The following is a 15290-nucleotide window of genomic DNA, read 5'->3' as shown; positions in this document are numbered from 1 at the left end:
TCAGTAAGACGACTACTGCTTTTGCAACTATTTTTTTTTTTTTTAGACAATGGTCATAATTTTTTCCAAAGCTACCTTAGACACGAAGATTACCATATTTTGCTGTTTAATATGCCCCCCCCCCCCATTTAATTTATTAAACGGCGGGGGTATATTAAATGGCGCACAAACGGGAAGGTACGATCCACTACACACTCTTTATGCCGTGACGGGGTGCATCAATGTTTTGCAGAATAAAACTACTCACTGCTCAGGTTAAAACTATTACTGCTGAATAAAGTCTGACTTGAAATTTTAATGAACTTAAGTATCTATAATTTCACTCCCACGAAACACCATACAAATCTTGTCAAAAAATAGCAGAGTTGCCATTTAATATAGCCAGGTATATTAAACGGCAGGAGTACATTACATAGCGCACAAACGGGAGGCTCAAAAAAGCAAAAATTATTTAATATACCTGGGTATATTGAACGGAAAAATACAGTAATTTGATAATTATAGTGTGTGTGAACGGAGTATCTTGTTGGTTTCTTGACAATGAAGTTATAGGATACTAATTATGATGAGTACCTCCCTTTAAAATTACCATCTGGTGACAGGTCTGTATCTTTTTATCATACCACTCTTATTGCCACAGCTTTGTACAGTTCTAATTTGTTTGAAGACTGAAAAGGAAACATATCAATAAACAGGACCTTCAGCAAATTAATTCATCAGTAGTCTCTACCGTCCTTACATCACATTGATCTTCTGTTCAGTCTGCATCCTTTTATTGTCAGTTTTGAATTTGAGTTCAGAGCCTATTACCAAGAACATGTAATGATATCCTATAATGCCTTATATTGATATGCCTTTCTTTACACAAAAAAGCCCTAAAGAAACAAATATGATCACAATGTACCAAAATAAATGCATACAATATTACTAGGCAGAATGCATTTTAGGAAGGAAAACAATTCTAATTACTTAATTTGTGTCTGTGCACTATTTTTGCAAATAAGAAAATGTGGTGCTTTCCGTGGAGCTGAATTGTTGAAACCCATTATAATAATCACCTTACATTCCAAAAAAATTCATTCAAATGAGTGAATGTTTACGCAATACACTATTACACGCAAGATATGCTTACAAATTGGGTGTTTTAGTTGTAAATGTGTTGCCTTATATTAATATGCCTTTCCTGACACAAAAAACACAAATAAACAAATATGATCACAATGTACCAAAATAAATGATTGCATACAATGTCACTAGGCAGAATGCATTTTAGTAAAGAAAACAATTTTAATAACTAAATTTGTATATCTGTGCACTATTCTTGCAAATGAGAGAATATGTCGCTCTCCATGGTCCTGAATAGGTTAAACTCAATATATTCGCCTTACACTCCAAAAATATTATTGCACGCAAGATATGCTTACAAATTTGTTGTTTTAGTTGTAATTGTGTTGCAATATTAATGCACTAATTACATAATGTTTGGCCAGAAACCAAAGATATGGTAGTTATTAAGTCTGGGCTTCCCTGCCGTGCCCTGACCTCGGATAAGTAGAAGAAAATTATGTTAATGATGTGACTTTTGTAATTTCCTGGAAACTGTGTGATGACTGTGATTTACATATTTGAATACTTTGAGCAACAATTTTTCGCGTGAAGATCATGTAAAATAAAGCTTCCCTATTTAAAAAGGTGGAAATAGTGAAGTACAAGTTGCTCTTTTCTATACAAACTTTGATGCGAGAAAAAAAGACCAACTCTGTCAAAGAGCAAGCTTTTAAAGAAAATGTGCCCTGACACATTGACTTTCATTAAGATTAATAGAAGGGAGGGATGCCAGCAAGTGCAACAGATTAAATAAAACAGCAGTTTCATTCAACAAGCACATCTCTTAAAAAAAAAACCACCTCAATCCTTTTGTTCAGTCACATAGTCTACATTTATGTTATTTATCACTTATATATAAGGTTTGATGTTTACTACCACAATACTAGAACCAGAATGGAATTGCGCATAATCATGCGAAGCCACATTAGTTTCTGAAGTATTAGTTATACTTTTACATATTATGATTACTAGGTTAATTTACTCCCTTACCAAGTGATACCTAATAAAAACAGGAGTGAAAACATGTGCCAATGTTTTCCTCGATAGCTTGGTGCAGGCTTATTGTGTTTATTTTTTTATATATCTTTAGAGTAAAGGAAACACGTGAGAAAACAATATACTGCAGTCTACTTTTTGATCTCTTGGTTGCAACGTCTTTTCCATTTAAATTCCCATCAATCTTCATCTCTCTTGGCCAATCATTCCGCTTCATAATATTTGTAACATACCAATGTTCCTGAGCTCCTAAGCTTTGTAACAATAACCATCGACAACCACCACTTCTACCACAGAGGTCTTTAATTCCCCACTCTCCCTGAACAAACGTTTTTCTCCTCCTTGTTCTTACTCATACACCTAACCCACAATGCTTCACTACTTGTTTCTTCTTCCTTCCATCTTCTTAATCAAATTCTTCACTGGATTTTTCTTCCTTAGCAACTACCTCTTTATTGTCTGCTCTTAGTCCTTGTAACACTTTCAAGAAACCTAAAAACAAAACAAAAATATTCATACCGGCACTAATCTTGAATTATAATACCACTACTCTAAATGATTGTATGCATGTTAATCCTCTTTACTCTATATTAATCCACCTCCTAACTATATTTGCCACTCCATCCTTGTTTGTATTTTTTTTCATATCCTTTTCCCTACTCCACACACACTCTGCTTCTTTAATGACTCGTCTTCACCTATTTCTTCTTACTTTTATACCCCGCTTCCTTTCCCTTACAGCAATGCTCCCTAAACTATTCCAGAAAGGGCCACAGTGGGTGCGGGTTTTCATTCGTAACTGTAAGACAACTTGATTTCATGTGGCCGGACCATTTTAGATATAATATTTAGATTTTTTTTTAAATAAATGGATTAAAAGAACTGGATTAAAAGCCCTGAATATTCATTTTTTTATAGATTTAAAACAATGTATATTTTAGTTTTTTTTTAATATATTTTTAGATTCTACAAAATGATTTTTGAACTAAAACACAGAAAAAAATTTATTAAAATATTACGATTATTGATTTAAAAGGGGGGAAATCGGGGGATTTAATATACATCTATACTCTTCATTTTAATTTGATCCTAAAACAGAAAGTCATGATTTACTTTCCCGGGCCACACAAAATGATGAGGCGGGCCAGATTTGGCCCCCGGGCCGCCACTTTGTCAAGTGCTGTAACCATTCCACCAATCTGGTATCCTAGAAGTGCAGTCGGTGGATTACAGTAAGGTGCTTCTTTTTTCGGCAGAAACATCATTGGTTAAACTGTGTGTTGAACCGGTTTGAACAAAAAAATGCACCCACAGCGGCCCTTAAGGACCGGTTTGGAGTTACAGGTTATACATTATTTTTTGTAATCTTAAATTTTGACAGGTCTGCAAGAAAATCTGCATAAATTAATGCCCAGAATTTTATTTTTATAGATATTTTACTTGGTAAATTTTGCTTGCCTCTGCAACTAGACAGAATCTCATGAATATGCATGCGTTGACATGGTTGAATTTGTTCATTCATTCAACTGTGATGTCGACAAGCTAACCACTCGTCTACTGGGCCCAAATTTGCTCAGTGTAACATTTCATCTTCATTTTTTCAGGTGTATTAGTAGCTGTGTCTGTGGCAAATGTTTATCTGGTCATTGGCTTTGATTTGTCCATGGGAAAATGTCTCCGGGGTGGGCAAACTGGTCCTCGAGGGAAGCTGCGGTATGTAGGTTTTTGTACCAACCGATCCAACACAGACAGTTTATCCAATGAGATTTGTGCTAAAACCAGAAGAACCTGACTGCAATCTACTGATTGCACTTAAAAAATAGTTTTCTCACCCCTGATACAGACTAAGACACGGGTGTCCAAACCGGTCCTCAAGGCTGTGCAGGTTTTCAGTCCAACCAACAATATGTGAAGCTCTACAACTATCATGAAGCGTGAATTCTTGCATGACTCAGTGACAGCAAGCTTTGAAATTAATCCAAAATAAAAGTAGGAACAGTATTAAGAATTGGGGTAAACCATAACAAATCTTTGCTATTATATACTGTATTTTTCTGGCAACCTTGGCACTCTGCTGTCAGAGAACTAGGAAATGTGCATACCGTGTCCTATTAATGGCAATCTCAATGAAATAGGCTTGAGTATTCAAAAAGCTTAGGGATTTCTCCCAAAATAAAACATTCAGACCTTGACAATTAACAACACTGAATTGCATCGCTGACTAGGCATCAGAGCGGAATTTCCTGGGAGGATAAGTTACAGAAAAAAAACTGCTCATGCAGTGAACATGAGCGGTCTGGGTTTCCCGCTCATCAGGATTGGCCTCTGGAGGCAATAAAAATAAGAAATACAAGAAAAAAAAAACTGTTTTTGGCCACGGCAAAAAGCATAGGGGATTGAGTTAAAAAATGAAATCTAGTGACGGATAAAGACAGAAAAGGGTTACGCAACAAAACTATCACAGTAAACCACGGCAAATGCACAATTGTGCATTCATATTTGTATGCCTTGGTGGAGCTTGGCAACCCTCTGTCAAATCCTGATTCTTAAATACAGCTCTACATGAACGAATCATGAAGTGGACAGAAATTTGTATTATAGGGCACAGTGTGATATAAACAATTTCCAATCGGCTCATTTACTAAAGTGATTGCAATCCAAAGACAAACCACATAGAAAATAAATGTCAAACAGGTCACACACCATAAATCTCACGTGCAATTAATTTTTCCTCATTGCTTGGCACAATAACCAATCAGCAATGGTCATCTGATGATAACCTGCAAGGACACTAGCCAACCAAGATAGCACGCCCACAGTCCACCTCAATATGGAGGCATGCATTGCAACTGAAATGATAGCAACTGATTTTTTCTGGTTATCTCGGAAGATAGTTTGCATCTCATTTCATGCATATAAATTAATGCAATTAACCAGGCTAATGATGTACTAACTACTTCTTTCACTGATGGACTGATGAAACCTACTTGGATGACTTGTCTGTATTTTAAATAGATTATGGCTGATTTCATTTAATTTTAAACACACCATTTATTTTTTTATACAATAAAAGTGTATTTGTTTTCATATTTAGGCCACAAACTAGTATTATGTATGCAAGCGTATGATCACTTTAAGGTAGTGAAACAAGATGAAACATTTACATTAAACTCAGCATATCTATTAGTCTGAAATTAAAATGTCCCATTTTGACCCTCTACATTAAAATTAGACAATAGTCAAAATACATGTAAAATACTGATATTGTATTGTCTATCATCAGATAAAATTTGTAAGACAAGGTTAGATATTGAGACTTAAACTAAAATGAGCATTATCAGCTTTCCTTCTCACTGTGCAATCTGCCATCACACAGTAAAATAGGGTATTTTTACTGAAAAAAAATTGAATCATTGTCATGATTTATTCATCTTCAGAGACCCCTATCCTCACAAGGGTCGTGGGAGAAATATAAATCGGGCAATCTTTACGTATGAGTTTCCAAATTGAAAACATAAGCACATATCTGAAAATACATGTCAAGTTTAAATGATTTATAGATCTTACCTGGGGTCCTTTTGAATGGAGTCAATCGAAGGTGAGCGCTGAAGGGTCCCTTCAGGTGGCAGAGCAGGCCCTGATTTGCTGTATGGTGATTCCACCACCGAAGGGCAATACTGTAGGGTCCGGTAAGGGTCCGCCACAAAAGGGTCCGAACCGTACATGTCTGCTCCTCCCCCACTTGTGTAGCCAGGTCCCACAGTAGCATAGTTGTTGGTCCCACTCCGAATATAATTTCCAGTCCCGGTGCCGTGACTTCCTGTTCGCTGCAAAGGAGTGGAGTCGACACCAGGGGAGGAGGGAGCTATGGTGGGAAAGTAGGGACAAAGGACATAACTTAGGACGTGGTCATGAAAACGGTGGGACAAGTCTGTAAGGACAGTTAATGAGATGGAGAGAAGAATAAAAGTAGAAGAAGGGATAGGAACAAACAGCCATGTCTCCATGTGGATTGATAAATATTGGCCACATGCCCAGGAATAACAGCAAGGACCAATGTTTACCGCAGGGAATGGAGGAGAGAGAAATACAGAGAATCACAAAACTGTATGGAAATCATTAAAACAACTGGTAAGAATTGTAAATCTCTATTTCTGGGGGATTCTTAACTACTGCAGCTGCAAGCTCTGTTTTTAAAAAGCACATTTTTTCGGGCTCGCAGCTGTTAAAAAACTGGCTAAACTTGTATTTGCACCAAAAAATGCGGCATCTGCTTGGTGAGCAATAAGGACAGCAAAACATAAAACAAGATGTTAAAACACCAAGCTTTGTGTGCTTTGCAAGTGATGGGGAATTGGATGGGGAATTGCTTGGTGATGCAAAGATTCTGCAGGGCCACGGGAGCTGTCACCTTCTCTAGCTCCTGTGTGGGAGCAAAAGAGAGGCTAATATATCAAGGTGCTAATGTGAGTCTGGGGGGCTTGTTTTTCCGGCAGTAAAAACACTAAGAGAAATGGTGTGTATAGAGGTGTGTCCTCGAAAGACAAACATGGGAAGGCTGACCAATGTCATTTGACTCAGAAGGTACGAAAATAAAAATGCAAACAGACTCAAATTCATTCTTCAAATAATATGTGATAAATCCCAAATAGCATTTGGATTAGGTTAGGTTACGTTAGAACTTTATTTCATCGAATATTTGGGAAATGTCTTAGTTGCAGTAGCAAGACAGACATAAGACACACAAGACATTGTAGACCTAGGTAAAAATCTGGAGCCACACACAGGAAGTTCACAAGGTGGAGACCTACTGCAGACTGAGATTGAGGTTACCGGACAGGAGGTCGTAAGTGTCTGGCTGCTTTAATATAGGCTTCTCTGAAAGTAGTATTTGTTTGGAAATTTGTATGATCAATATTTGACACATGGAAAAGTGCTAGCACAAATGTGCACCTAAACAATCCTCTGAACACAGAAGTATTTAGTATGACTTTGCCCAACTGTGAGAGCCATCCTTTATCAACATTTATTTTTTTACAAAGATACGAATGATTGACACTGACAGGCAGACATCAAATATCAAATATATGTGACAGTTTACTGAAAATAGTATTTTATATTTAATGTAGATGGGCCTTTAGAATGTATTTGTAAATGCATTTGTGAATTGAAATACTGGATCAATTTTCAAACAATGCTTATCCCAACTGACCTCGAGTCAAAGGCATTCTCCCCCCTGGACTGGTCACTAACCAGCCTAACCCGAAAATTATCATCAATATACAAAATGGGTTGTTACGAGTTTGATTGAGTCATGGTAGCTTTCAAATATTTAGTATGTCAAAACCTTTTCCACTCTATATTAGAAAAAATGAGCAGTTTGGAAATCAAGGAGGTTGGGTTGGAGATGAAATTGTGGCAGAGCAATGGATATCACACAGCACAAGGGAGGTTAATGAAGCAGATTCACTCCCATCAGACACAAATCCTAGTCTTTTCCCTCTTCTTCAAATTGTCGCCTTCATCCTGAACGTCTCGTTAGTAAGCTTTAGGCTAACGCCACTAGTGTTTAAGAGCGAGTCCCTGCCAGGGACTTGACACTGAAATAGGACAAATCTTTAAGTGGAAGTAAAGAATGGAGGGCAAGTACAATGAAGCAGAAAATGAAACAAAAATGAGCAGCAAATTGATTTGGCCAATGCAATGTAGTTTTCCTTTGATGTGGTTTCAAAAGTATATGATGAACATTATTTTTTTGGAATTCTATGGGTTCTTTCCCCTTGCAATTTCTACAATGCTTTTTCCCCCCGACCGAACGAAACAGTTGCTGAATGTGTCATTTGTCCTGGTAATGGTGTTTTCTGGCTGTTTACTTGACCTTTGTGGACCATGCCGCCTGAGGAAAATCAGCATGGGATCATGTTTAAAGATGCAGGCTTGTCGTTGGATATGGATAAATATATATATATATAAATATATATATATATATATATATATATATATATATATATATATATATATATATATATATATATATATATATATATATATAAATATATATATATATATATATATATATATATATATATATATATATATATATATATATATATATATATATATATATATATATATATATATATATATATATATATATATATATATATATATATATATATATATATATATATATATATATATATATATATATATATATATATATATATATATATATATATATATATATATATATATATATATATATATATATATATATATATATATATATATATATATATATATATATATATATATATATATATATATATATATATATATATATATATATATATATATATATATATATATATATATATATATATATATATATACACACACACGTGTTTTTTGTTGTCACTCAACAAAGATCTTGCCTTACATTTACTAAAGAGAAAATAACAGTTTTTAATTTGATCTCTTTTGAATATTTTGTATTGCTTATTTGTGTATATATAGATAGATAAATATCTATAAATATACACACACACAACAGCAACATGCTCATTTATTGATATATTTATTCATGTATACATTTATATATTTATTGATTAAGTTATTTATTACCTATCTATTTATGTCTACAATGTCTTTCCCCGTGTCTCCATTCTCACCCTCTTGCTACTGTGACAATGATATTTCCCGAATACGGGATGAATAAAGGTATCTAATCTAATCTGAATATGTTAGTTTTTCCAAGCAATGTAAACTACTATAATACAAATTAAATTGTAGACTGTTACAACATGAGGACTTAATATACAGTAGATTGTTTCGATGAGTTGTAATGTTAACACTTTGGCACAGTTATTGTGAAACTACTAGTAGATGGACTGTCAACGTGATATATACAGACGGTGTGCAAGGGAGAAAATTTTAATCCATATGGATTAGCAGCTTGTTTTAGACAATGTTCAGAGCCTGTGACCTCGACCAGGAGGCTCCTTGTCATATGTTAAACAATGCAAAATAGTTCCAGTTTTTCTCCCTTTCATTTGAGATAACACAAACTCAATGGTTCAAGCAGAGACTGTGACAGTCTTAAAAAATATACTACTTGGAAATCCAATTGCATTTTCTCACTGGTTAAAGTTACAATTTAGACAGCATTCCAAATAAAAGTTGTCCTCCACTTGCTCCCATGAGTTCCGCGCAATTGGCTCAAAGCTTTTTATCACTTGTGAGCCACTATTTTTAAAATAATACCGAAATTCACAGCAGCCGCTTCTGCAAATGGATAAAAAATTCTTGGCATTAACATAAAATTCAGAGGCAATGTCACACATTTGGTGTATGGGGCACTGTTGGTCTCCCTTTCTGCACGAGCTGGTTTCTCTTTCGTAGTATATGTCAGAATATTATTGTCCCACAATACAAGACACAGTCGTAACTCAATGATTTGATATCAGTTCAATTTAAAATGAATATAAAGTAGAGCTCTATATCCCTATATTTTATAATATTCATTTAGTTTCTAAAAAATTCAACCTTTCATTTTTTTTTTGAAGTCATGCATATTTTAAAATAATTGTTCATAAGTCACAGCAGTGAATATATTTCCCCCATGACAACAAATAACTAATGTATGTTGTTTCATTTAGATTTAATTTCATGCGGCAGAGCTAGCATTTTCCCTTAAATAAAAATTCACAGCAATCTAGTTCCCTCATTCCTTCATTTAGTTTCATGTGTAACAATATAATATGGAAAATTATAATCAATTAAAAAATATATACATTGGAAAATTAAAATTAAACATAGTTGGTGGGCCATCCAATTTTCAAGAGCATTGCTATCGTTCATTCATTTTCTGTATCAGGTTGTGGGAATTGCTGCTTTGTACTTTGTAATGTCCAATATTTTATTTTCACCATAAACCTGGATTTTCGTGTCAATTTAAAATCTTTCTATACAGTAGCAGTAATACTGCAGTTGACTTCTATTCATTGTTGGCAGTGTAGGCAGTCTAAAACCACTCTTGCTATACAAAAACTCATACTTTCTTTCAAAAGATCCACACTGCAAAAATGATTTAATTAACTGCTCACATGTGAACATCGTAAAAAGAAGCTAACGGTTAGAATGATCATAAAATGATTGGAAATTCACTTTAACTTGATTAGTCAAGCCTGTAACCTGTGCAGACGAGGATGAGGTAAGAGAAAAGTGACTTTATTACCGTATCAGACATTACGTAACGGTAACACTAGCACCTATTAACACATCAAAATAGCAATATAAACTATAGTGTTCTAGTCTACGCAAGGTAATTTTATACCTTACCAGATAATAACACAAAGCACATGTATTCTATTCTATGCATATTAGCTGCAGTAAGATCATGTCAGTTCCGTTTTAAATGAATATAAAGTAGCCCTTTGCGTTTTTGAACTTTCTCTTTTTGTTTCTGAAAAATTACACCATTCACAATTTTCTGAAAGCCTATACTACTTCCAGGAAACTGTTAATCTACAGTGGTTGTATTACTTCTACAACAAAGAACGTATATGTGGTTGTGCAGTCTCATATAGATCTTTTAGATTAAGTTTGGCCTATGGTGGATGTACAAAGTCAGCAAAAACAGGTAGATAAACCTTGACCTTCAGCGCCAATAAGAATGTCTACGTCACCTGAACAACCACACGTCTTATAAACATAAATGCACATGCAGCCAGATGTGGGAGGAAACCAGAGTACCCAATGAAAACCTACATAAGCCCAGGGAGAACATGCTAACTCCACACAGTGAAGACCGACCTGGGATCGAACCCCAAGAGTGTGAAGCTGACACGCTCGGTCACTGAGCCACTGTCGCATACTTATACCACTAAAGTGATGTTAAAGTTGTTTTTTTTAGCATTTAGTAGCTCTGATTTTACCAGCAACAGGGTGAATAAATGTTAAAAGCTTGCATCGTGTATTATGCCAGTTAGTACACAATATAACAGACCAATGAACCACAGATAAAGACATCAACATGAAAAGTAGGAGCAAAGTAAAAACAGTATTTCCACACATAGCCTCAAATAGACCAGACTAAACTTGCATGTCTCATTTAAAAAAAGTTGTACGGCATTTTTTAATATTACAACAATGTTTATAGATCAAAAAATGGCAATCAGTTTTGGGGAAATTTAAATTCCTGATCCTTTTAGTGCCAATATATTAAGACCAGGCCCTTAAAACAAATGTCTGTATTATTAGATATTTCCAATTAGTTTAAAATACATTAAAAATATTTTTTCCTTTATAATGCTCGCTACAATATCCATATTGTGTATGCAAATGTATTTACGTAAATTCTGCAATTACCGAGGCAGTTGTAACAAAATGCCACTTCTCTTGAAAATGAATTGTAATACGCTCTGCCTGTACATCACTGTGATGTAAATTTCACATGTCACACACTAAAATGTTTGCTTTCCCCCACTTTGGTGTTAAGTGAACAAATACCCTGCTGGGAAGAGATCTTTGTTTTTCTTTCCCCTATCTTTGATATAGTGATTCCAGGACAATTAGGAAGGAAGGCTCTGCATGAAAGCAAACTAGGGAGAATCCAGGATAGAAGTAGAGCAGTATCAAACCCCTCCTCCCAGCTTTTCGTGTCCATCCTCCTTGTCACTTTCATCTCTGCCTGCATTTCTTTTTACACTACTCAGTCTCCGTCACTCTATTTTTCCTCACACTTTATTGCCCTTTTCGCTTCTTTCTTTATTTCTGCCATCCTCCTGACCCATCCCTCTTTGTCCTTGTGCCATCCATCTTTCTCTCTAACTGACCTCATGCCTTTCAATTCCCAGACCTCACTCTTTTTTGCTCTCTCTTTGCCTCCCATTTTTGGCCTATCATCCATCCTCTCTTCATCCTATGTTTTTTTTTCAGCCTTTCCTCCCAATCACCCTCTGTCTCTCCATCGTACCGCCTCTATTGTAGCTGTACAAGACTATGTGATCAGAGCCGAGGACATGTCCTTTCTCTCGTCACGCTTCGACGCTCAGCACGATTACAAAAACCCCCTCAGTACAGCGTCTTTCTTTCTTCTCTGCACCCCCCTTCATAAAAAAAGGACACAAATTCGAAATATCAAAATGATTGACAATGACTGACTAACCATGTATGCCTCTGGGGCATTTTTGCGTACAGACCATTGAGGTCATCGAGATATAACCATGGCCACAATTGCAATAGGTATACACATGCACACAAGTGCTTGGATATGGAGGAGAAGAAGGATTACTACTTTCTCCCTAGGTTAATCCCTAGGAATAGCTCCAGGGCAACACATAACTCTTGATGTTCCACAGCGAGTAGTAACGGCTGACACATATACGTATACAGTATCCAGTGTTTTGAAGTGCTACATTTGTCGGTCAGTCATGATCAAAACCCATCTACAGTGAGACTATGGTATGTTTAAGTCCTATCAGACCAACATATCAAATAAATTGCACACCAAACAGGAATAGCGTGTCAGTAATTTCTATTTGTTCAAATTAAACGTGAATAAAAATATATTATGATTAACTTTAAATCACTAACGGGAATGAGACCGTACTGAGAATTATGATATACGTGTTTAGTATGCAATTAAATAAACTGTAGCCACACTATACCATAGGGATTTTTGCATTTTGGCATTGTGTGCATTGTGTAGTTTTCAGAAAATATATACTCGAATAAATAATCTATATTTTGAAAGGCTTCTATGTATAACATAAGACCCTTAAAAAAAAATTGAGCATCACTTTGAGCGCAGCTAGAGATGAGCAAGAGTTGATATTATCAAAGGGGGGCAATTTTTGGAAATGCCACCGTAAAATAATGAAAATTAAAAAAAAGAATAAAAAATATTTTTAAATTATTAGAGGAAAGGAATTTTCCCCAAAAATATGTGTGCTTTTAACTGTACAACAACAAATTAATAAACTGTAGCTGTATTCGACCATGAGCCTTTTTATAACTTCGTTTTAATTTTACTGAATATGTGTTAACTGGTAACCGTTATGCAGTGAATTATCTTAGTTCACTTATTTAATTAAACCTTTTTCTACTTCTGAATGTGGAACTTTGAGTAAGTGAGGGAGAATTCGTTTTGGTGGGAAAAAAAACGAAGAGCTCAAGGAGGATTTATTTTAGGAACACATTATTCATTCCTGAACTTTTTCTAAGAAATGGTTTAGTATTAAACGTCTTTCCTGACAAAAATCTGCAATTTTCAAGGACACATTATGATTTCATCTTACTTTTTTTTCTAAACTCGATTGAAAATTGATTTCCATAACATATAATTAATCAGAAGTCTCATTGTATTGTTTTATAATTATATTTAAGTATAATTCTTGATTAACCTAACAAAATGGATTGACATTCTATTTATTTGGACCATGAGAGCCCAGCCATTCCTGGGTAAAATGGATTGGTCATTTAATGGCGTCAATGGCAGTGATTGACTTAAGAAATGCCATTACCAAAAATATCAATAGATCAATTTATAAACATGATTTCAATCTACAATGAACACTACAAAAAAAGCTGAAGATGAATTCATAAATAATCATGGGAAATTACTTTTTTATGACTTTTTATGACTTATATAAGAATATAAGAGTATATTATACGGTATAAATAGTACTGGAGTCAAATTTCATTTGGTGCTCTTAATTAAGACCCCAAACAATCTTCTCTGGTTTTGAAATAGGCTCTCAACTCCCTCCAATTATGATTATAGGTATTTCTCAAAAGGCCATTCTTAGCGTTCATGATCTCATCACAAATCACCTAGTGAGCACATATCTGAGTTGCACAAATCTGGGGCAAGGAAGTAATCTATGTAGTGCTTTTCCAGCCTGACTTTTTACTGTTATTTAAAAGACGGAGGGTCTATCAATAAACCAGCAGGATCAAGGGCCAAGCAGAAATTGATCCAAGCGGAAGGAATCTAATCAGAGTTGGCTTGGGGACGAACACAAAAGTGACTGGAGACCTGGTCTGGCTGAAGGCTCTAAAAGATAGTGCCCCTTTGCCAATTCTCCAATTTCAATCTTGTAAAATAACTATTTGTCATTAAAATGTTCAAAGCAGATATACCACATTCCAAATACTCAATTTTAAGGAGATGCCTAACGACTAGAACCAACCCCCACCCTCCAGCCATCCATCCAACAACTGACACTCACCAGGCCCAATATACATCCAGAATTAATATTCATTCATTCATTTCCCATGCCGCTAATCCTAACAAGGGTCGTGGAGGATGCTAGAGCCTATCCCAGCCTACTATGGGGGCCAAGTGGCAGACAACCATAATTGGTAGCCAGCGAATCACACTCACGCGCATACCTAGGGACAATTTAGACCAGGAATGGCCAAGTGCGGTCCTCAAGAGCCCATATACAGTCTGTTTTCCATGTCTCCCTCCACCAACACACCTGAATCAAATAATCGGGATTGGTATGAAGCTTCTGAACAGCTTGCTGATAAGTTGATCAATTCATTCAGGTGTGGTAGAGGAAGATAGGAAAACAGACATCATAGGGGCTCTCGAGGACTAGACTTAGCCACCCCTGATTTAGACTGTTTAGCCAGACTAGTACACGTTTTTGGGATGTGGGAGGAAATCAGAATACTTTGATCTTTCTTCACTTTGCGGCTTCAACTTTTGTGGCTTCACTACATTGCAGATTTTGTGTATATGAAAGAAAAGTATTTTCACATAAGCATGAAAAGATGTAGTAGTATGTAGTAATGTATGTAGTATTTATGTATATAGTAATACGAGGGGGAAAACAAGGGTGTTAGTGTACCCTTAGAAGACCCACGCAAGCCTGGGGAGAAGTTACAAACTCCACACAGGAAGGTCAGAACCCACTGCGAAATGAACCATTAATCTCAGAACTTTGAGGCTAATGCACTAACCACTCAGACACCCAACCACCTCATTAATAAATGATAACAAAAAAATGAATGAGCAATACTATAATTATTAAATATTTTTGTATTAAATCAAGTTAACTAGGCTACCACACATGTTTTTGGGCTGTGGGAGGAAAACCAGAATACTGGGATCTTTCTTCAATTTTCATCTTGCTTCACTTAATCATGGATTTTTTTTCTCAGGTGTATATATAAAA

The 15290-nt window shown here is 35.5% G+C and overlaps 1 protein-coding gene across 4 annotated transcripts in view; it reads right to left on the bottom strand.

Moving 5' to 3' along the window:
- The window catches only part of ctnnd2a (catenin (cadherin-associated protein), delta 2a), a 182764-nt gene that overhangs the window by 70464 nt on the left and 97010 nt on the right, over positions 1–15290 (bottom strand). For 3 of the 4 annotated variants that reach the window (XM_077735923.1, XM_077735920.1, XM_077735921.1), the window contains exon 12: positions 5671–6034. In XM_077735923.1, the coding sequence (XP_077592049.1) occupies positions 5671–6034 (364 nt within the window). The remainder of the gene's footprint in view (positions 1–5670; positions 6035–15290) is intronic. The other variant, XM_077735922.1, reaches the window with a different exon arrangement.

This window comes from Stigmatopora nigra, chromosome 16, assembly GCF_051989575.1.
Source record: "Stigmatopora nigra isolate UIUO_SnigA chromosome 16, RoL_Snig_1.1, whole genome shotgun sequence".
Classification (NCBI taxonomy): domain Eukaryota; kingdom Metazoa; phylum Chordata; class Actinopteri; order Syngnathiformes; family Syngnathidae; genus Stigmatopora; species Stigmatopora nigra.
Note: the sequence above shows the minus strand (reverse complement) of the source record. Positions and strands in the feature narration are given on the sequence as shown.